Genomic DNA, 24675 nt, shown 5'->3' on the forward strand with positions numbered 1-24675 from the left:
GAGCAATCTCTTATAGTGGTATGGTTGGGTAGAGGGGTAAAATTTAGCGGGTGCATAGTTGAACTTTTCTGCCGCGCTCTATAGTAGTGCCATGGAATTTCTTCCATCCAGTGTCGTGAGAGGACACAGGTTTCTCATGCTTTATCAACCATTCTTTTTGCATTGCTTTTCTTCTTAGGCTGTCCATTTCGGCACTGTGATCCTGAAATACTGAAGTCAAAGCTGCAGTCCTATAAGGTTCCACCTGCAGGAATAACTCAGGTAAGTGATCCCATTTCATAACCAATAACCTGGGGGTGTTGTATATGCCTAACCTATTGCTGATTTTTATTTATATATTTTTTGGATGTAGCAAAAAACTGCTGTGAAGTTTTGAAGCCAAATCTTGCGACTAGAATGAAGCTCTGTTGTTTTAGCTTGTCTCATCTCTTAACATCCCATTCTCAATTGTGGCCATATTCTAGATGGCCATCAGTTACATGGATGAGCAAGCCATCAGTAGAATATGGCCACATACAGTTTCCCTAACACCGTGTTGTCTTCAATAGTCATTAGGCAAAGAAGTGAAGATTAGGGAAAATACTTCTCCCTCCTGAGTTGAAATGAAAGGTGCCTCCTGTTTCATTCTCATTTGAATAGTTCAGATTGTCCCACAATGGTTAATTTGTTCAGATACACAATAAATGGACCTGATGAAGAGTCTCAGCCCGAAACATTTTGACTGTTTATTCTCCTCCATAGATGCTGCCTGACCCGCTGAGTTCCTCCTACTTTTTGTGTGTTGTTCTACACGTCCAGCATCTGCAGAATCTCTTTTGTTTACAATAAATGGTTGAGCTCTGGCGAGTGTTCTAGAACAGAGAGCCCTGGAGGCAAGTGTACCTATTTCGTTGAAAATGGAGACATGGGAGTGAAGAAGGCATTTGGAACACTTTCTATCATCAGACAGAATATTGAATATAGGAACAACAACACACACAAAATGCTGGTAAAACACAGCAGTTTTAGGCAGCATCTATAGGGAGAAGTGATGTTGATGTTTCAGGCCGAGACCCTTCGTCAGGACTAACCGAAAGGAAAGATAGTAAGAGATTTGAAAGTTAATGGGGAAATGCGAAATGATAGGAGTAGACCGGAAGGGGTGGGATGAAGCTAAGAGCTGGAAAGGTGATTGGCGAAAGTGATACAGAGCTGGAGAAGGGAAAGGATCATGGGACAGGAGGCCTCAGGAGAAAGAAAGGGGGGAGGGGGGGAGCACCAGAGGGAGATGGAGAACAGGCAAACAACTAAATATGTCAGGGATGGGGTAAGAAGGGGAGGAGGGGCATTAATGGAAGTTAGAGAAGTCAATGTTCATGCCATCAGGTTGGAGGCTACCTAGCCGGTATATAAGGTGTTGTTCCTCCAACCTGAGTTTGGATTCATTTTGACAATAGAGGAGGCCATGGATAGACATATCAGAATGGGAATGGGACATGGAATTAAAATGTGTGGCCACTGGGAGATCCTGCTTTTTCTGACGGACTGAGCGTAGGTGTTCCACGAAACGGTCTCCCAGTCTGCATCGGGTCTCGCCAATATATAAAAGGCCACACTGGGAGCACCAGACGCAGTATACCACACCAGCCGACTCACAGGTGAAGTGTCGCCTCACCTGGAAGGACTGTCTGGGGCCCTGAATGGTGGTGAGGGAGGAAGTGTAAGGGCAGGTGTAGCACTTGTTCCGTTTACAAGGATAAATGCCAGGAGGGAGATCGGTGGGAAGGGATGGGGGGGGACAGGTGGACAAGGGAGTCGCGTAGGGAGCGATTCCTGCGAAAAGCAGAAAGTGGAGGGAAGGGAAAATGTGTTTAGTCGTGGGATCCCGTTGGAGGTGGTGGAAGTTAGGGAGAATTATGTGTTGGACCTGAAGGCTGGTGGGGTGGTAGGTAAGGACAAGGGGAACCCTATCCCGAGTGGGGTGGCGGATGGATGGGGTGAGGGCAGATGTGTGGGAAATGGGAGAGATGCGTTTCAGAGCAGAGTTGATGGTGGACGAAGGGAAGCCCCTTTGCTTAAAAAAGGAAGACATCTCCTTCGTCCTGGACAGAAAAACCTCATCCTGAAAGCAGAAGCGGCGGAGACGGAGGAATTGTGAGAAGGGGATAGCCTTTTTGCAAGATACAGGGTGGGAAGAGGAATAGTCCAGGTAGCTGTGAGAGTCTGTAGGTTTATAGTAGATATCAGTAGATAGGCCTTCTCCAGAGATGGAGACAGAAAGATCAAGAAAGGGGAGGGAGGTGTCGGAAATGGACCAGGTAAATTTGAGGGCAGGGTGAAAGTTGAAGACAAAGTTAATGAAGTCAATGAGCTCAGCATGCGTGCAAGAGGCAGCGCCAATGCAGTCGTCGATGTGGCGAAGGAAAAGAGGGGGATGGATACCCGTATAGCCTTGGAACATGGACTGTTCCACAAAGCCAACAAAAAGGCAGGCATAACTGGGACCCATACGGGTGCCCATGGCTACACCCTTGGTTTGGAGGAGGTGGGAGGAGCCAAAGGAGAAATTATTGAGAGTAAGAACTAATTCCACTAGACAGAGGAGAGTGGTGGTAGAGGGGATTTGGTTAGGTCTGGAATCCAAAAAAAACCGAAGAGCTTCGAGACCATCTCGGTGGGGGATGGAGGTATATAGGGACTGGACGTCCATGGTGAAAATAAGACGAAGGGGGCCAGGGAACTTAAAATCATTGAAAAAATTCAAAGCATGAGAAGTGTCACGAACATAGGTGGGAAGAGATTGAACACCGGGATCATCGGTCTTATCCCCCCATAAGACAGTGTCAAGGTATGCAGAAATGAGTTCAGTGGGGCAGGAGCAAGCTGAGACAATAGGTCTACCTGGACAGGCAGGTTTGTGGACCTTGGATAGGAGGTAGAAACGGGAAGTGCGGGGTGTGGGAACTATGAGGTTGGTGGCAGTGGATGGGAGATCCTCAGAGCTAATAAGGTTGGTGATGGTATAGGAGACAACGGCCTGGTGCTCCTTAGTGGGATCATGATCAAGGGGTAAATAAGAGATGTTAACAGAGAGTTGTCGCTGTGCCTCGGCCAGGTAGAGGTCAGTACGCCAGACAACAACAGCTCCCCCCTTATCCGCAGGTTTTATAGTGGGGTTGGGATTGGTGCGGAGGGAGCAGAGAGCAGAGCGTTCGGAAGGTGTGAAGTTGGAATTGGAACAGGGTGTGGTGAAGTCAAGACGGTTGATGTCCTGTCGGCAATTGGCAATAAAGAGATCTAGAGCAAGAAGAAGACCAGAGCGGGGTGTCCATGAAGAGGAGGAGGGTTGAAGACAGGAGAAGGGATCATCGGTGGGGGTAGGAGAGTCCTTGTCCAAGAAGTATGCTTGGAGACGGAGACAGCGGAAGAAGAGTTCAACATCATGGCGTATGCAAAACCCACTGAAGTGTGGGTGAAGGGGGACAAAGGTGAGGCCCTTAATGAGGACAGAGCGCTCTGCCTCAGAGAGTTGAAGGTCGGAGGGAATGGTGAAGACCCGGCAGGGATGAGAGATGGGATCACAGGTGGGGGAGGGAGGCTGGTAATGTCAGTGGAGAGGGAAGGGTTGGGGTGAGAGGAAGATGGAACCTCTGAGGGCCCAGGAGCTAACGATGGGATCTGAGGGAGAGGGGATGGCAGAGTGGTGGTGGGGGAAGGGGAGACGGGACTCACAATCGGAGTTGGGACGTCATGTTTCAGCTAAAAGTAGGGGTCATACTGTGCAAGTTTAAAATGAGAAAGATTTGCAAGGGACCTGAGAGGCAACTTTTTCCACAGAGATTGATGAATATATAGAATAAATTGTCAGCAGAAGTGTTAGAGACAGGTACAATTATGACATTTAAAAAGTTACATGGAAGGGAAAGCTTTAGATCTGGGGACAAACACAGGCACTAACTCACTTAGACAATTTAGTCAGCCTGGATGAGTTAAACTGAAGTGCTTGTTTTTGTGCTGTGTTGGTCTGTAGCTCAATAATGCTGTCCTGTTGTAGTGAAACACTATCACTTGAGTGCAATAGTTTAAGGGGTGAGCTTAAGATGATAAAAGGAAGTGATAAAGTGGAAAGAGCTAAGTTCTTTCATGGAGGAATCCAAAACAAGGAGAATAATGAAATTAGAGATCATTTAAGAGGTGATGTCAAAAAGCAGTTCTTCACTTAAAGGAGGGAACAAATATGTTTCTAACCAAAATTAATGGAGCTGTGGATCAGTTGGAAAGATCAAACATAATATTATTTTGTTCAACAACAACAGTAAAGGTTTTGGAACCAACATAGACAGTTGAAATTAAGACACCAATATTAATCAAAATGCTGTGTGAAGTTAACTAAAGGGGCTGAATGCCCTGTTCCTATTTATAGAGTATAGAAAACAATTGCACAGAAACGAGCCCTTTGGCAAACTATAAATCTGCTTGTTTCCATTGACCTGCACCAGGACCATAGCCCTCCATACCCCTCCCATCATGCAACTATCCAAATTTTCCTTAAATGTTGTAATCAAACTCAAATCCATTGCTTCTGCTGGCATTTCATTCCACATTTTCACTGCCCTCTGAGTGAAGAGGTTTCTCATCATGTTCCCCTTAAACATTTCACCTTTCACCCTTACGTCATGACCTCTTATTCTAGTCTTACCCAACCTTAATGGAAAAAGCTTGCTTAAATTTACCCTATCTACACCCCTCACAATTTTTTATACCTCTATCAAATTCTCCCTCATTCTCCTACACTAGTCCTAACCTATTCAACGTTTCCTTATAACTTAGGTTCTCAAGTCCTTGCAACATCCTTATAAAATTTCAGTGCAGTCTTTCAATGTTATTGACATCTTTCCTGTAGATAGGTGACCAAAACTGCACACAATACTCCAAATTAAGCCTCACCAATATTTTGTACAACTTCAGCATAACATCCTATCTCCAGTACTTGATACTTTGATTTATGGCCAATGTAACAAGAGTTTTCTTTATGACCCTATCTACCTGTGACACCACTTTCAATGAATTGTGGACCTATATTTCCATATCCCCTTGGAGGTGAGGAGTTCTGCAGCAAGTAACTCAATACCTAACTCCCAAAGTCTGTCCAACATCTACAAGGCTGAAGTCCAGAATGTGATGGAATACTCTGCACTTGCTTCAATAACACTCAAGATGCTCGTCATGGTACATGTGATTGCAGTCAGCTTGATAGGTACTCCATTCACAACATTTCACTCACTCCACCACCGATGTTCAATAGCAGCAGTTGTAACATCTTCAGAAGCACTACATCAACTGATCCAGACTCCTTAGACAGCACCTTCCAAACCCCAGATGGCTGGAAGGTCAAAGGTATCAAAAGCTTGGGGAATGCCCACCACTCTGATGTTGCCCTCCAACTCACCATTCAGACCTGGAAATACATTCAGTGGCCACTTTATTAGATACCCCTATACATCTTATTAGTGCAAGTTTCTAGTTAGCCTATCATGTGGCAGCAACTCAGCGCCTAGAAGCATGCAGACATGGTCAAGCGGTTCAGTTGCTGTTCAGACCAAACATCAGAAACTGTTGATCTGGAACGTTCACGCTGAACAGTCTCTGGAGTTCACAGCAAAGGGTGCAAAAAGCAAAATATATCCAGTGAGTGGCAGTTCTGTGGGCAAAATCGCCTTGTTAATGAGAGAGGTCAGAGGAGAATAGCCAGATTGGTTTAAGTAATAGGAAGACAACAGTAACTTAAATAACCGCTTGTTACAAGAATGGTGTGCAGAAGAGGATCTCTGAACGCACAACATGTTGAACCTTGAAGAGGATGGGCTACAACAGCAGAACTACATGAACTACAAAAATGCAATCAGTGGCCACTTTGTTGGGTACCTCCTGTACCTAATAAAGTGGCCACTGAGTGTATATTGCTGTTCCTTCACCACGCCTGGGACAAAACTGTGGACCTCCCATCGAATTCCTATTCAGAATTGAGGGTATATCCACACCTCAAGCCTGCTGAGGTTCAAGTAGGTTAGCAATTGCCAAGTTAAATGCTGGTTCAGCCTGCAAAGTCCATGTCCTTTCAATCATAATAATAATAAAAAAAAAATCCTGTTCCTATCATCTTTACTGGAAAGGATTCAATTAAAATAATAAATTCAAACTTGCGTGTAGTGCAAAGGGTTCATTTAATGTTGCCATGGTTGTCCTGTTGTGGCAAATTCTGCCATTAATTATCTTAAGAAGAGTCTCGGCTAGTCTTTTCTTTTTTGCACAAATACTGAGAATCTTGTAAGAAACAGCTTAAAACTATGGTGAATGGACAGATGTTTCTTATACATCCTGCTGCTGAGTGACCCTGAAAAGCAGTAACAGGCTCCATCTTTCAAAAATAATTAGCAGCAAACCAACAGATCCCCAGGTGTGTGTGGGAGAATGGAGAGAATAAATGCATTTCATCATGAATTCCTCTGGGATTTTCATTCTCCCTTAAGAAGCATAAAATAAGTTGTGGTAGCCTTATCTTAGATGAAAAAAGTTAAGGGGTTTTTCATCAGTATAGTTTTATTACATCTGCCTCTGCAGTTGGAATGCATTTTCATTGTTGATCATCATCTCCTGCGTTTATCAAAGTAGTCCTCATCTGGTCAGGTCATCGTGGACTGCCAATTACAATTAATCACCATTAATGTACAAGTTGTAGAACAATAGAAAATATTATTTTAGTTTTTTCCTTTATTTTTTGAAAAATTAAAATTTGCATTTGTGTAATGGATTAACAATAGTGTGGATTAGTTGGACAGAGCGTCCTGTTTCTGCAAACACGAGCGCACAAAGATAGGAGCAGGAGTGGGTCGCCTGGCTCCTGAAGCCAGTCTGCTATTCAGTACGATCTTGCCTAATCTACTACAGGCTTTAACTCCTCCTCTGCTAAATCATCAGTCCCCAATTCCCATGTATTTCAAAATGTGTTTACCTCTAGTGATCTCACCTCCATAATCCTTTGTGAAGAGTAATTTCTGTTTTAAATGATTGGCCCCTTATCTTGGAACTAAATCTTAACAGTTGTCTTGTCAAGCCTTAGGATTTGATATGTTTCATTGAGATCACTCCACGTTCTTCTAAAGAACAAAGACTACAGACTTTAGTTTAGCTCTTTTGATAGAACAGTCCTCTCGTCCCAGGCACATGAGATTCTGCTGATGCTGGAAATCCAGAACAACACACAAAATGCTGGAGGAGCTCAGGTCATCTTTGACCCACATATGTTGTGATTTGAGCTTCCTTATGGGTTGGTGGATGGTATTACAGGTGTTCCCCCCACCCCCTTTACAAAGGTAGAGCGTTCCTATGAAACCTTTCTTAAGCCGAAATGGCATAAAGTGAAGAACTATTAATTTATATGGGAAAAGTTTTTGTAAAAGCAAAAATCCTCTTTGTAATGTGAAAACAAGTTACTAATGTAGGTCTTTTGTAAAAGCAAAGTGGCGTAAAGCGAACATTTGTAAAGCGGGGGGCACCTGTAATCCGGTATTTCTTCGAATCCTGGCAATCCTTCCAGAAGCCGTGGAAATATAAGGAAAACAGACAGTAGTGATGTGCTCCTCCTTATTGTTGGGTTTCCAGGTTTTTCTGTTGGCCCTTTTAAGGGCCTGATTGATTTCCTTCAACTTGTTGCCATTCTGTAGGAGTGCCTTATTTCATCAGGATAGCTGCGGCTTACAGGATTCCCTGTAATGCAGAGCAGCGTATATCGGCCAGACTGGGCACATGCTGTAAACTCGCATCACAAGTGGTGTATCTGTTTGGGTTACCTGGAGAAATCTATAGGAGCAGAATATTGCATTTGCAATGGCCATAGGATTGATTTTGATGGCATAAAACTACTGTGCTGTGCCAATGGCTTTTGGGACCATCTGATGCAGGTTTCCCCTGCGATTCAAAGGTAGAGCATTCCAGTGAAATGGTTCACAAGCTGGAATGTCGTAAAGTGAAGAAGCAATTACCATTTATTTATATGGGAAAAATTTTTGAGCGTTTGCAGACCCAAAAAAAAATAACCTACCAAATCATGCCAATTAACACATAAAACCTAAAATAACAGTAACATATAATAAAAGCAGGAATGATATGATAAATACACAGCCTATATAAAGTAGAAATACTTTCCTGCAATCATTGCAGTACAGTACTGTCCACCGTAGCGAAAGTCTCACGCTAGCGCTCTTGGCAGAAACATTTGGTGCAAGCGCACTCGGCAGAAGCACTCTCCGGTAAACTTTAATCTATGAAGCTGCCAAGTGAAACCAAATAACATAAAAATACACAGCCTATATAAAGTAGAAATAAGTGTAAGTAAGTAGAAATAAATGTAGTTTCACTTACTGGAATCAGGAAGACAGTGAGCATACTGATGATGGTGTGTTAGGCTGAGTCGTCGGAGGTTGGGGTGGTGGGAGGTAGAGGAGACTGGGGTGTCATCTCATCATCGTCTGTTTCCATCAGGGCAGGCAGGTCATCTTCTTCTATGTCTGCCTGCCTCGATGTCGAAGGTCGAGGTTCGTCCTCTGCTGTGGCTGATGTGGAAGGCTTGAAAAACGACAGTATGCTTGACTGCTTAGTCTCGCGCATTTTTCTATCATACAGTTCTCTGTAAGCACTCAGACCATCCTGCAAACCTGCCCTGAACTTGCGTACCCTTTCAAAATTAAAGTTGTACTTTCCTGCAGTCATTGCAGCGTTGTCAGTTGCAGCAAAAATCTCACGCAATTGCTTCACATTCAGTTCCTGGTCGACTTCACTTTTGTGCTGTTGGCTACTGCATTCAGTTTCGATTATTATCCTTTCCTCTTCCAATTGCATCAGCTCTTCGTCTATCAGTTCTTGGTCATGGGATGCCAAAACCTCTTCAACATCATCTTCAACTTCCACAAACCCAGCCTCCCTAGCCAAACTCACTATTGCCATATTTATTGTTGTTGTTTCGAAGCCTTTAAAATCGTTCACTGCTTCGGGACATAGTTTCCTCCAAACACCATTTCTCATCGAGACTGTTAGTCTATCGAGAGCATCTCCAATGTTGGCGATTGCCAGTTTTATATTGTAGTCTTTCCAGATCTCTCGCACAGATGCTTCGGAGTTGCCCCCTCTGTCAATGGCACTTACAATAAAACGCTTCACATTTTGAGTATAGTAAGCCTTAATTGTGACTGTTAGGCCTTGATCACACGGCTGCAGCAACGATGTCGTATTCGGTGGTAAGAACGCAACATGAATGTTACCGCCATACTCGGTAATGCCAGGTGGATGAGCAGCACAATTATCAACAATCACAAGACACTTATTATCAAGGTTATTTTCTCTGCAGTAATTTTCAACAAAAGGACTAACGTATCCACTCATGCACTCAGAAAAAAGCACTTGGGTATTCCAACCACTTGGATGTGAACGGAACACAGCAGGAAGTGTTTTCTGATCAACGCCTTTAAGTGCCCTCGGATTTTCTGAATGGTACACTACTGGAGGCTTAAGGACAGCATCACCAGTGGCGTTAATAATAGGCATTACGGTAAACCTATCCTTTGATGCTTTGTGTCCCTTAGCCTGCTTTTCTTCTATCGAAATAAATGTCTTTGCTCGGCAATTTTTTCCAATAAATTGCAGTTTCATCACAGTTAAACACTTGCTTACCATCTTCTGTAATTATTTCTTCAGTTCTGCTGGGAACTTTTTGGCAGCTTCAGTATCAGCTGAAGCACTCTCTCCAGTAAACGTTAAACTATGAAGCTGCCCTCGCCTCAGAAACCAATCAAACCACCCATGACTACCTTAAGTTCCTCTTTCACAACACTTTCATCACCATCGTCCAGTGCTTTCTGTTTCAGCTTATTAAAAAGACTGACTGATTTCTCCTTAGGTATAAGATAACATAACGGAATACCACGCTTTGTACACCCATCAATCCACTCAAGCAGTAGACTTTCCATTTTATCCATTATTGGATGCCAACTAAGAGAGACCACTTTGCTACGAGCAGAGCCAACAGTAACATCGGCAGCTTTCAAAATTCTTTCTCTCTGCGTATAAATAGTGAGAATGGTGGATGCAGGCAAATTCAACACGTGGGCAATGCCCTTACTTTGTTCACCACGATCGAAACACTTAATTATGTCTAGTTTTACGTTAAGTTTAACACCCTTACGAGCTCTTTTAGGCTTTTCCAATACAGGTACCTTAGAACTCATCTTGTTAAAGGATAAATCAACATACAGTAAAGCACAGATGCTCACAGACACGTGTCTAAGCAATGGTGGCTAAATGCGGTTCTGGGGGAGGAGCTTGGCTGCTTTTTTCACGCACTGCCTTTCTTTGTAACAGTGAAAACACCTTCTGTTAGCAAAAACAGGTAACTAATGTAGGTCTTTCGTAACAGTGAGGTGTCAGAAAGTGAACGTTCGAAAAACGGGGGACACCTGTAAAGGAAACCATTAAAATAAAACTAGAGAATTTTAACAGAGTCGAGGATCTTTCTCTAAGAACTGGAATTCGATTGTAAATTAGGTGGGACAGTGGAAACCTGATTGGATGAAGACTAACCAATCATGAGGGATTGTATATCTCTGGACTAGACTTGCTTAGGCATCAACCCTAATGAAGATGGCAGAGTTTGTCATTAAAATGTTGGTAAAAATCAATACCTGTACCCAGATGGAAGCCCAAGAAGAGTTTAGTTCGTCATATAGGCTGGGAAAGCACTAGATCCTTTTTCATATGCTTGTTTATAAATTTTTATATAATCACCTTTTTGTGCGCAATTGTTCAATTAATTTTCAGTATATCTGATTCTGCATTGCTCCGGAAGTTTCTCTGCTGCTTTTGTCACACCATTGAATCTGAATATTTCATAGATCATTCTTATCGCTGGAGTGTTTTGTTAGCTCTGATCTGATCTGGTTTTTAGTAGAGGATATCTATGACTTAGTTGATTTTCTTTCTTTGATTGTTCATCATTGCTGTAACATCTACTAATCGGTTGTTACTATCAAGATTTATGCCTCATTCTTGATTTCTGAAGAGCCTCTGGATCACAGTATCATGCAGATTCCATGCAGATTCAATGCCAAGAAGCTAAGAGTTTAAAGAAGACTAGAACTGCAGAGAACTTTATGAAGGGAATTCCAGAGACATGGCCTGGCTACATCTGACAGCATATATTAAAAAAGAATATGAAGATGCCCAGGAATGGCTTCAGTGCTATGGAAGAATACAGAGGTAGCCAAGGGAGAGACATTAGAGAGGATAGCTGGGTGCCAAACAAGAATGAACACTTTAGAACACGGCCTTTGCTTAATTGAGAGAGGTTGTAGCTTAGTGACCCTGGGTGGATGATTGAATAGCAAGTTAGACTGTTGTGGTAGAGCTCTGAGTTCAGAGACCAGCCATTTGTTCAGTGTAGATCAGTGATACATGTCATCTGTCCCAAGGACATGTCCAGGCTGCAGAATGTTCCTATCCAGCATGACAGAGTGAAGGGTGAGCCACCTCTCCTTCCTTATCTCCTTTGTAATGTTACCTGGACCAATTTCCTGAAACTGACTTCTGATCAGCAAGAGGTTGCACATTGTGGCAGTTCCCACCATAAATGATCAAACGGCCTCGAAAGTTTATAAAAGTGACCGATGTTCATAAACTTGATAGTGATTAAACATTTAATGATATGAAATTCTTAATACAAATAATTTGTACAATTAATACATCATAACCTAATAATGTTATACACATTGTAATTACATATTGCTCAGGGTCTGTACAAAATTGGCTGAGAACTATCTGAATTGGTCATCTGCATTGCAGTGGATGGATGGAGTCACATCTCAAGTTCTGTGGGCAGTTTTCCCAGCAGAACTGGAGTTTGCTTCCCTGCTGGCTTCCAAAACTGCAGCCACAATGAAAGCAGCACGGATCTCTTGGTGAGATCACAACTTCCGCATTCGGAATTGGGTTCACTGACTTGTCATGAAGTTTGTTGTTTTATGGCAGCACTTTTTGGTGTTCCACTTGAAAGGGCCCTCTGAAGTGATTCTGATTATTACTGTGGTATTCTTAGCAAGCAAATTACCCACCATCAGTCTATTGGTAACTGATGTAGGTGACTGTTTCAGCAACAAGTAATCTGAGCTCTGGAGTCAGGTAGTGCTATGGTGGAAGAAGTAAATGGAATCTGAATAATAATATGGCTGCATGAATCAAATCATATCTCTAAATAAAATCTTTTTTTGAATAAAAGTGTATGTACACTCAGTGGCCATTTTAGGAAGTACAAATGTGCATTTACTCTTTAATGCAAATATTTAATCAACCAATCATCTCATCAACTTAATGCATAAAAGCATGCATAGTCAAGAGGTCCAGTTATTCAGACCAAACATCAGAATGGAGAAGAAATGTGATTGACTGACTGTGGATGATCGTTGGTGGCCGGAGAGGGTGGTTTCAGTATCTTAGAAACTAGTAATCTCCTGGGATTTTTACATACATCAATCTCTGGAGTTTACTGAGAATGGTTGGGAAAAAAAACAAAGAAACATCCAGTGAGCAGCAGTTCTGTGGGCGAAAACACCTTGTTAATGAGAGAGGTCAGGCTGCTTGAAGTTGAGAGGAGGGTGTTTGGTAGTTGTGTGCAGAAAAGCATCTCTGAACGCACAACATATTGAACTTTGAAGTGGATGGACTATAGCAGCAGAAGACCACGAACATACACTCAGTGGCCACTTTAAAAAGGCCACTGAGTGTGTAAATATACAGATTAGTAATTCCTAAAATTACCTAAAACATTGGTTCAGACCTTGGAAGAATGGCACATCTCACATTATGCCCCCTTAATTAGAGTTTATCTCAAGCCTTCTGTGGAGTCGGGAATAGAGCAAGCTTTTGATCTTATTGTGCTCTTTGATGAGTTCCTGGCTGATCCTATTTAATTTTATATTTACAACTTTGTCCCTTTGATTTAGTTTGTAAAAAAAAATCTCTAATTGCATATATAGAATTAACAGCTGACCCAACATCACTTGCTATGTGAGGGCGAAAGTTCTCATCAAACCCTAAATCTCAGCAGCTATTTATCTTGGTTTTAAACTTGATTTATTTCTATTCAATCCATTGATGGTTTCACATTAAATTTTATCATTTTAGTGTAGCATAATTGCCCTAACTTCTGAACTGAATAGGAACTTAATGTACAAGTGCTGCAACATGAAGCACAGAGGGGAGATTGTGGATGAGCTGTTATTTTGTGAGGTTAACTGCAGAGTGCTACAAGTTCATGAATGATGTGTCTTATAATAAAGTCTTCATATCAGTTGTTATTTCAGCAACAAAATCTAGGGCAATACTTAAAGATGTGTAAAGTCTGATGACTTTCTACATTCATCAAAATAAGAGTCAACTTCAGTGCATTTAAATCGATTGTGTCAATCTGAGTAGACAAGGGGAACCCCCATTTCGGATAGTTCCTGCATTATGGATCAGGCTTTGTTGTTGCTCTTTGTTGTGGCCTTCGTGTATATAAAACAAAGCCTACTACACAAATAAACTGTATGCACTAATATCAGAAAGTTTGTGTGAGTCTTGTAAATGGCCAGCTGGAAGTGCTGGTGGCTTCTTCCCTGAAAATTCACATTGAAGATGGCAGTTATTATTACTGGGTTATATTTCCAACAGAATAATTATCATTTAAGTCAGGTTTACTCTGCAAGCACAATCAAATTTGGTTCCCAGTAGTGGCCTGCTGACAATGTTGCAGAATAAACTGAGACAGCTCCCAACTAATCTGGAGATGCAAACCGTTTTAAATTATAACTCTATCCCATACAAATCTGGAATTGTCCAAACCATTTTTCTTCTTACCCCTTTAATTTTCTCCTCCAGTTTTCCCCTCTACATCACTAAAAGTGCAAAGTCTCATTCCAACACACAATGTTGGAGCCTTCTAAGTGTTACATTAAGTTTTTACATTGTCTTATAAATTGCCAGCTTGTGGCCAGTAAATGATCACCAACTGAGTTCCTCCTAGTGTTACTCAGAGAAAGAGCAACGAGTTGACCAATTAAAACTTGTATTTACACAGCACCTTACATGCTCGGATTCACTTTTTTGGAATGTATTAATTATACAGTAACAAACTGGCATCTAATTTATGAACAGCAGGATCCCCACAGCATGGTAATGACTAAATAAGCTGTTTTAACAATGCAACTTTAAGTACCTTGGGGCAGAACACCACAGAAAATGTATTTGTTGTATGTACTGTAAACACATTAAACCACTTTTTATAATGCTTACACCATTGTAAATAGATGCTGGCATTTATGTATTTGTGCCCATTTTATTCCATATCTGTACTAAAAACTTTTTTTCATTACATGTTGCAGCACAACATCACAGCAAATTTCTAATACATGTAAATATATATGGTGAATAAAGTTGATTCTTGGTCCTTAATCCTTTAAATTTTATCCACAATACAGTGTCCTCAGTACTACTGTGGGAGCAATCAAGTGAGAATGTGCTGAAGACACTGGAATAGGACTTGACTCTTAACATAGCTGAGAAATGATTGTCCATTCTTTCCCATTTCCTCTCCGTGGATATACATGACCTCATTATTGTGATAAATGGGAATATTGTAAGACGTTTCGCATTCATGTACTGCCTTCGATGAAATAGCACTTTATTGGGAATTTCTGGATAACTATGCTAGCTTTAAAGTCACAAGTTGTTGGTGCAAACAAATCCATACTTCGAAGTTCAAAGTAAATATGTTAACAAAGTACGTTTCTGTTACCATATCCTACCCTAAGTTTCTTGATTCTTAATGGTGATGGAGCAGAATGCTTTGCAAAGGCCAAATCAGTAAGCATTTCATTCATAGGAAGGAAAATTTGAAAGGAATTTAAAAAAGATTGATGTTGTGGCGACCCACTTCCTAGCGCACTTGAACCGGCTCACAAATAGCCAGCGCGCTGGCACAAAGGCCAGTCCCAAAAGGGCGCTAGGTCTGCTTCACCAACAAAGGGAAAAGCCTGCGCGGGATTGTGAGTACGTGCCCCCTACAGCATCCGCGCCCGGGGAGGGTGGGATCAGGGAGGCTTTAAAGCAAGGCTGTGAAGTTCGAATAAAATCTTCTTTAACTGCAGTTTATCGACTCCGTGTCGTTATTTTAGCGCTGCATGTAGCACACCGCTACAATGTTACTGAATGCACAGGCCTTGCTCTCCTCATGAACGACAGTACTTAATGGATGAAATCAGCTTTTTTGTTCAAGTTCAAAGTAAATTTATTATCCAAGTGTATGTCAGTATATGTTACCATATAGTACCCTGAGATTCATTTTCTTGCAGGCATTCACAGCAGAACAAAGAATACAGAAAAAGTCACTGGAAAAACTACAAAAATTAATAACTCATGCAAAAGAAGACAAACTGTGCAAATACAAGAAAGTAGATAAATAATACTGAGGATATGAGTAGTAGAGTCCATGGGTGGTGGAATCAGTTCAGTCGTTACTTGTAGTCAGTCAAAATGGGGAGTTACATATGCTGCCTGTTAATTTATGTTCCGCGTTTGACCCCTTGTATAGGCAAACATAGTAGACGAACAGAAGCTCCTTTGTTTCCTCTGTAAGGATCTCTTTATTTTCCTTGTTCTTACAACATTGCCCTGCAGCATATAATGAATAGTGTTTGAAATGACTGTTGACATTTATGTCTCCCTGTGTTTGTAGTCCAGAGGTTTTACGGGAATGTAATGCTCATGTCTTAATTTAGTGGCACAACTGCAGACCAAAAAGAGTCTTCAGGGCATTAGCATCACATAGAACAAGGGTGAGGTGTGAAATTTGTGTTATTTTAACTTCACTTTATTAAGCATAAAACAATAGCTGGTTTTATTCCCCTCATGGGCATGTGACATTCAGTCCTGTGATGGATTTTACCTGTTCAGCCTCTGAAAGAAAAAATAAACAGGTCAAACACTTAAATAATTTTGTGGCCTTAGGCATCGTTGTTGGAGAATACTTGCATTAAAATCTTCCTAGTTCATGTAAGGCAGCCACATTGAAGGAAATCAGTTTCTGCCTGTACACACATGTGTACAAAACAACCTCAGTGTTTGGGCATTATCCTCTCACATTTACCCTCCATATAGCTTGTACATTGCCATGGAGAAGCAACATAAAGACTTTTACTCCCTTGCATGTAATAAATAAATAAATAGAAATACAAATACAATAACTGTCAGAGGATGAAAATTGAATTGTTAACTGAACTTTTTCACAGCTGCTGTGCAGTTAAGTTTTAACAATGTAATTTGCTTTGATCTCCTGCTAAATGACATTGGCAGAGATACCTATCAATACCTATACATTGATAATCAGTGGTAGCTACTAGGTGTTAGAAATCCTTGCAGTGTTTGTATTTGATACAAATAAGCAACATCAACAAATGTTCCAAAATTTCCAGGATTATATCCTCATTTCACCACTTTGGAGTGCATTTCAGTTTTGAAAAGCAAATAGAAATTCTGTTAAATCACATAATACACTTCAGTTCTCAACAACTGTTTGAGAAAACTGATCAGGATGGCACTTTATTTCAAGTAAATAGGCTAAATTTATCATGAATCAGGAAAGAGTGAATAACAAGATGTTGATAATATCTGCTCAGACTGGGACTGTTCATTATTCAGCGTCCATGTGAGTGACTTTATTCAAGTCACTGGAATAACAGTAATCTCATACTGTTGTTATTCTATTTATCAGCCATTTCCACAAGATTAAACCTGCTAGTTGTTATTGGGCTGAATGGCCTAATTCTGTTCCTATGTCTTATGGTTGGATTTCAGTTAAAAGGTAGAGTGTGTTTGAATGATCTTGTGTGGAATACGTGTGTGTTTTTTTCTTACTGCTTGTGATTGCCACATTTACAAAGCCATTATGCAGTATTTAAATGCTTATTATTGCTGTACATTACTCCGGGAACTGGATGAGCCAAGTTTTCTCAATGTCTCTCTTTTTTCTCCTCTACAGATTATGGATTTAGTCAAGGGAATGCATTACCAGCTGGCCTGTCAGAAATACTTTGAGCTAACCCACAATGTAAGGACATGTTTAATTTCAACTGCAGAGTAATGAGAATGACTTTGTCAGCTTTGGGAAGTGACTGCAACTGGTGCATGAAAGTTAGAGTCTCGGAAGACGACTCGCATCTGTCATTAGCTGCCATCATTTGTTAATTTTTTATGGTTTTATTACTGAGGCACAATACCTTGCATTTGTATTTTGCAACAATCTTTTGTAGTTTGCAGTAGCCTACTTTTCTTGTGTGCAAGAAGGGAAAAATATGAATATGTAAAACCTGATTCATTAAATAGGCCAGTGTTTCCTTTCAATGAGTTAAAACCAGTTATCGCACTGTATATTGTCAGCTGAGATCACATTTTATCTTAATAGATAATTAAATCACACAAGTCTTTTTGTTGGACCATTTATCAAAATGACAACTGTTTTATCAAGGCATTTTATGGAGTATTATCTCCTATTTCATCTTGAGCTGAACATTAAAAACACAAATGTAACAATCCAAGATACCGTCAGAGGAAAAAGTTACGATAAAGAATCATGCATGAATCAAAACTTGCAGACAGTCAAGATGCTTGTTTAATATTTGAAATGATGCTTTGCCACGCAAGGATTCCAAATATTCACTTGTGGATTATTTGTCAAATTTATTATTGTAATTTTTTTTCTTCAGCTATTCAGAAGACTACAGTAAGGTAAAGAAGAATGTTAAAATGCACCCAAGGAAATAAAAGCACAATACACATTTAAAGTAAAGCTCCAGTGGAATAAAACATCATGAGCCAATTTGATTGGAATCAAAGTTTAGCCACGAACTGTGGAACTGATTTAGAATAAGCAATCAGCACATTCGAAGTTCGAAGTAAACTTATCAAAGAATATATATGTCACCATATACTAACCTGAGATTCATTTTCATGTGGGCATTCATAGTAAATACAAAGAAACACATTAAAATCAATGAAAAAACTGCACACAGCTAAGGTGGACCCATGTGCAAAAGACATCAAATTGTGAAAATATAAAAAAGAGAAAATAATATTAAACAATATTGAGTACGTGAGTTGTAGAGTCCTTCAAAGTGAGCCATGGAGTTAGAAGTAGGTTTTAGGATATGTCTTAAAGAAAATAACTTACTTCGAAATGCTAGATAATGTTGTTAGTAAAACTGCTACACAGCAAATAATATTGTTCACTCTTTTATTCCAGAAATTCCTCCCTCTCTTCATTCAGTATATTTAACCAATATTGTTTATGATGTGTAGTGATAAGTGGAATCAAATCATATTTGTATACGAGGGAAAGAATTCAGAATACCAAAAAGGCTCTGCTTTGAATAGAGTCGTAGAGTGACAGTTTAAATCAGAACTGAACAAGTAGCATATCTGGAGTTTAAATTTCCCCACCCCTTCGGCCTGACTCTCATGTACTCTATGACTCTATTCAAAGAAGAATCTTTTGAGTATTCTGGATTCTTTCGTAGGTGAACACAACTAAAATAGACTGGAATTGTTCATTTATTCTTTAACTTGCTGCCTGTGGGATCTTTAACACAAATATTTAATCTCACAACAATGTCCCTCCACTCCACTTCAATAGTAACTTGCTAATAAAGCATTTCCAAGATTCCTCAAACATTCTTTGCATTGTTACATAAACGATTTGCTTTACTGGAAATTACTGTTTTTGTTTTTGACAGTTTTAAACTGCAAGGTAAATTTACCTTGTTTAAGTTCAAAGTCAATTTATTATCTAAATTTGCATATGTCACCATCTCCACCCTAAGATTCATTTTTTATGGGCATTCACAGTAGATATATACAGAAACACAGTAGAATTAATTAAAAACTACTCACAAAGACAGGTAAACAACCAATGTACAAAATAAGATAAACTGTGCAAATACAAATAAAAAACTAATACTAACAATAAGTAAATCAGTAATAAATAATATAGAAAACATCTGATGTAGAGTCCTTGAAAGCAAGTACATAGTTTGTGGAATCAGTTTAGTGTTAAGGTGAATAAAGTTACCCACTCTGGTTCAGAAGCCAGAACGTTGAAGGGTAATAACTGTTCCTGAATCTGGTGGTGTGGGACTTCAAGGCTCATGTTTTTTAAATATACTATTTCAACTGGAACATTCATCACTATCCTGTAACTATTTGGTGTAGCGAATCCATGATAAAGCAAGTTTGATTGTTCCCTCAGTTGTGACTTGTCGAATGTTAGTAAATTTTAATATTTAAAATTTTAATATACTGAGTAGAAAACTAAAGAAATTTTAGCTTGTTAAAGCCATTTTCCATAATTTCATAAAATGATCTTGCAAGCTTAATTATATTGCATTCAGTATAATCAGAACTAGTAAATCTCCTTTTGTAATTTTGACAGAGGCTCCAATAGAGGAGCAGACTTGATGGGCTTAATACCCCATTTCTGCTTCTATGACTTGTGATCTAATAGGTTTGTTTTCTTCATCGGTCTTTAAAATAACATTTTAAAATTCAGTTTTCTTCTTGCTGTACTAAAAATATTAAACTTTCAGCATAGAAATTGTTTATAATCTTTATACAACTAGCTTCCTGTGAAACTGTTACATACAATATGACCTATTTTTATTTCTATCCATTTTGTAGATTGACGAAGTGGGGTTTTCTCTGAGTCATCCAAATCAGTATTTCATTGAGAGTCAGAAGCTTCTGAACAGCAGCCGAGATGCAAAGAAAGAGTCGAGCCAGCCAGAAAGCACCCAGCGTAACCAGGGCAGCCAGCCTCAAAGAGAGGTGAACTCCAGTGTCTCCAAAACCACAAGCAAGACCGAGTTGACTAATATAGAGGGTATAAATATCGAAGAACTTCTCAGTGAAGAGTACATGGAATAATTGTTTATGAGATGGTTACCTAAAGAAATACACTGTTTCAGAACAACTTTCTAAAGTGAATAGTTCATGTGCTTTTCCAATTTTATTTTCTTACATAAACGTGCAAGTAAACTTAAAATAAAATGAATTCTGTCCAGAATAACTAAAAAGTAATAACTTTGTTCAAGTCCAGCAAAAAGAAATCCACACACTGCCTTTCATTGTTACTTGTAGCAGGTTCCTGGAAAGAAATACTATATGATTGATTTTGTCAATGGAGCATCATGAAAGTCAGACTAAAAAGATTTCATCTGAACTTATTCGAAATGTAATGTAAGGAATGTGTTATTATGTTGGTAACACCTTATTAAGGCTGTGTCACATCAGAGCCAAAACCTTCACGAGGCAATGGCTTTTCAGTATTCATTATAAGGGGTCGGTTTTATTCCCCTGTAGCTATGTGAGCACTTTGATGTTGTACACCTGGGATCTTCTCTCTTTAACAAATCTACATTTTTGCATTCTTAATTGTAAATAGGACTTGCAAATCCATTATCATTAGCAATTCTACAACTCATTGCATTGTAATGTGAAATGCTGTTTCTCATTGGCCATTAAATGCCAAGTATATTGAACATGCTACTATCATACTTAGAGATTTATAATGGAGAGGGATATCGAGGTCTGTTTGTTTTGTTGTTCAAGATTTCATAATGTGGAGTAAGCAATACAAAATAAGTTATTACAGTGCTGGATTTTCATTAAAGCTTAACTGATATTCTCCACCAGCTTTAAAGTACATCACATGTATCGCTTTATCTTCCATTTCATCTTGAGAAGAACGTTAAGATGTTATTTCACAGTTTGGCTACATTGTACATTTGACTGAGGCCTGTGTGCAACATGAGCTTGCAGTTTCATTTTGCCCACCATCAAGACAAAGCATTGGTGGTATTCTGTGCAGGAGAGATTATCACAATTGTGCCTGTTCAAAATTCAGATTGTTTGCTGTCATTTCCAGTACACAGGTGTAAAGGAGAACAATCTAACTGCTACTCCAGATCTGGTGAGTACAAAAAAACACAATATGATGAACAAAGAACATATTAATTTAAAAAGAAACATAATAAATATAAATATTTAAGTTAGCTTATATCACAGATTGATTGTGTGTCCATAAAGTGACACAGGGGACATGAGTGTCTGTACATAAGGTGGTTCTGGCAGTAAATGATAACGCAGTGGAGGGTTGGGTTAGTGGGTGGAGGTGTTGATCAGCCTTACTACTTGGTGAACATAACTTTTTGAATCTGCTGGTCCTAGCGTGGATGCTACATAGCCTCCTACCTGATGGGAGTGAGACAAGCAGTCCATGAGCAGGGTGGGTAGGATTCTGACCATTTTCTAACAACCTTTTGTATATGTTTGTACCCCTGATGGCCAGTGATGTGTTGACCACTTTTGACTACCTGTTGTAGAGCCTTCCTGTCTGCCACAGTGCAGTTTCTGTACTATGCAGTGATGTAGCGTGTTTGTGGCAAATAGATCTTGGCTGAGCTTGTGATCAAGTAAATCTAGTGGAGAGTGTTTTTTATTTTTGAGGACTGCCACCAATGGAATGATCTCTGGAGTTTATTTTGAGATCAAGGTTTTCTGATGAAGGGTGTACAGTATTCTCTATGGAATAACTAGACCATTCAATCACCTTTGTGTGAAGCTTTCAACTTCAGTAAGAAAGAAATTAAACACAATCTCTCATGCACCATTTCCTGAGCTTTCTTCAAGATAAGCTCAAAGAATACTAGATGACAAATTATTAAGCATCCCTAATAGGCCTGGAATCTCCTTTCAAATGCCCTTTATGTCTGCAGCTGAGCATTATATGCAGTATTTATAGAAAACCTATTAAACTGTTGACAAGACATCAAAATGTGGATCTGAGTTTAATTCTGAGGTATATTTGTTCTAGTCCATTTTATTTGGCAGGAAGGAAGCATCAATAAATGCATGGATTACTGCTGAAAAATCAAATTGTAACTCTGCATAGCAGCTTTCAACAGACAAGTAGCATGAATATTTCTGTGGTTAATACTGTTTTGTTTAAGCCGAATTGCAATGATCAAAATGGACTTTTCTGTAAGCCTCAGAAGCCTATTCGTTATGGTCTTGTGCAGACAGATTAGGAAACTGAGGTTATGAATTATCACTGAGCTATAACTTAAAGAAATTATGGAGAACAACTGTCTGGTGCCAGTACGATTTCTTTCTGCTAGGATTGAACTAGTTTATGGTCTTGTAGAACTTAAATTATCCTTTTATAAAATGATCATTATTAGTTTGACTTCTTCAATCTCCTCGTATATGTCAACTACTACATCTTTTGTATTGTAAATTGATGTTTTCTCTGACTTGCCTCATTTTTATCATGATATGCTAAAAGATGTAGAACACAGAACAGTACGGGCCACTTGGCCTACGATCTGTCAGTCCTTTAATTTACTCAAAGATCAAACTAACCCTTCCTTCTCACATAGACCTCAAATTCTCTTTCATTCATGTGCCTATTTAAGAATCTCTTAAATGTACCTGCATCTAAAAACACCCCGGCAGCACATTCCATGCACCTACCACTCTATTTTTAAAAAACTACCTCTGATATCCACCCACCCCCCCCCCCCCCATACTTTCCTGCAAACACCTGAAGGTAATGCCCTCTTTTATAGCCATTTCCACTCTGAAGAAGTCTCTGGTTGTCCATTCTGTGTCTCTTATCATCTTTATTCAGATATATAAAGAGTAAAAGAGAGGTGAGAGCAGATATTGGATTGCTGGTAAATGACGCTAGAGTGATAGTAACGGGACAAGGAGATGGCAGATGAACTAAAGAATTATTTTGCATCAGTCTTCATTATGGAAGTTCGAGTGTGGAAGTATGCTGGAAGTTCGAGTGTGTCAAGGAGCAGAAGTGAGTGCAGTTGCTATTATTAGGAAGATTGTGCTTTGAAAACAAAGGTCTGAAGGTAGATAAATCACCTGGACCAGATGGATTACACCCCAGGGTTCAGAATGAGGTAGCTGAAGAGATCGTGGAGGCATTAGTAGTGATCTTTCAAGAATCAATAGATTCCAGCATGATTCCAGAGTCTGGAAAATTGCAAATGTCATGCCACACAGAAGAAAGGAAATTATAGGCCAGTTGGGAAGGTGTTGGAGTCAGTTGTTAAAGATGAAGTTTTGGGGTACTTGGAGGCACGTGACAAAATGGGCCATCGTCAGCATGGCTTCCTTAAGGAAAAATCTTGCCTGACAAATCTGTCGGAATTCTTTGAAGAAATAACAAGTAGGATAGGTAAAGGAGAATTGGTTGATATTTTGTACTTGCATTTTCTGAGGACCTTTAACAAGGTGCTACACATGAAAGGCAACACGAGTGAATCTGCAAATGCTGGAAATAAATAAAAACACAAAATGCTGTCTGGCCTGCTGAGTTCTGCCAGCATTTTGTGTTTTTATTTGCTACACATGAAGCTGCTTTAGAAGATCCCAGGGTATTATAGGAAAGATTCTTGCATGGACAGAGCATTTGCTGATTGGCAGAAAGCAAAGAGTGGGAATAAAGTGATTCTTTTTGGATTGGCTGCCAGTGACTTGTGGTGTTCCACAGGGCTCTTGTATATCTCTATCAAGTCTCTCATCCTCCTTTGCTCCAAACAGAAAAGCTCTAGTACACTCAACCTATCTTCATAAGACGTGCTCTCTAATCCAGGCAGCATCCAGTTAAATCTTCTCTGCACCCTCTATAAAGCTTTCATATCCTTCCTATACTGAGGTGATCAAAACTGAACACAATACTCCAAGTGTGGTTCAACTGGAGTTTTATGGAGCTACATTACTCAGTTCTTGAATACAATCCTCTATCTAATGAAAGTCAACACACCATATGCTTTCATAACCACACTATCATTTGCATCCCAGCCCTCACTTGCAGACCCCAGTCAGCTTGGATTGGCAACAACATCGACTTTGCAGTCTCTATCAGCACCAGTGCCCCACAAGGCTGTGTGCTTAGCCACCTGCTGTGCTCTCTTTAGACTTATGACTGTGTGGCTAAACACAGCTCCAATGCCATATTCAAGTTTGCTGACAACACCACTGTTGGGAGCTGAATCAAATGTGTTGACAAATCAGCATATGGGGGGAGATTGAAAATCTGGCTGCGTGGTGCCACAACAATAATCTCTCACTCAATGCCAGCAAGACCAAGGAGTAGATAACTGGCTTTAGGGGGAAACCAGAAGTCCATGAGCCATTCCTCATCATATGACCAGAGGTGGTGAGGGTCAGCAACTTTAAATTCCTCAGTGTTATAATTTTGGAGGATCTTGGCCCAGTATATAAGTGCAATTACAAAGAAAGCACAGCAGTGCCTCTACTTCCTTGGGAGTTTATGAAGATTTAGCATAACATCTAAAACTTTGAAAAACTTCAAAAAGTATGTGGTGAAGAGTATATTGACTGGCTGCATCACAACCTGGTATAGAAACACCAATGCTCTTCAATGGAAAATCCTGCAAAACGAAGTGGATACAGCACAGTCTATCACAGGTAAATCCCTCCCACAATTGCACACATCTACGTGAAGCATTGTCGCAGGAAAGCAGC

At 39.9% G+C, this 24675-nt stretch overlaps 1 protein-coding gene across 2 annotated transcripts in view; it reads left to right on the forward strand.

Annotated features, from left to right (window-relative positions):
* Nucleotides 1–20796, forward strand: part of prim2 (DNA primase subunit 2) — a 249198-nt gene extending 228402 nt beyond the window's left edge. For both annotated transcript variants that reach the window (XM_059982273.1, XM_059982274.1), the window contains 3 exons: nt 179–261; nt 17099–17167; nt 19789–20796. In XM_059982273.1, the coding sequence (XP_059838256.1) occupies nt 179–261; nt 17099–17167; nt 19789–20034 (398 nt within the window). In that variant the 3' untranslated portion in view covers nt 20035–20796. The remainder of the gene's footprint in view (nt 1–178; nt 262–17098; nt 17168–19788) is intronic.
* The last annotated feature ends 3879 nt before the right edge of the window (nt 20797–24675 follow it).

The sequence above is a fragment of the Hypanus sabinus genome, chromosome 10, assembly GCF_030144855.1.
Source record: "Hypanus sabinus isolate sHypSab1 chromosome 10, sHypSab1.hap1, whole genome shotgun sequence".
NCBI lineage: Eukaryota > Metazoa > Chordata > Chondrichthyes > Myliobatiformes > Dasyatidae > Hypanus > Hypanus sabinus.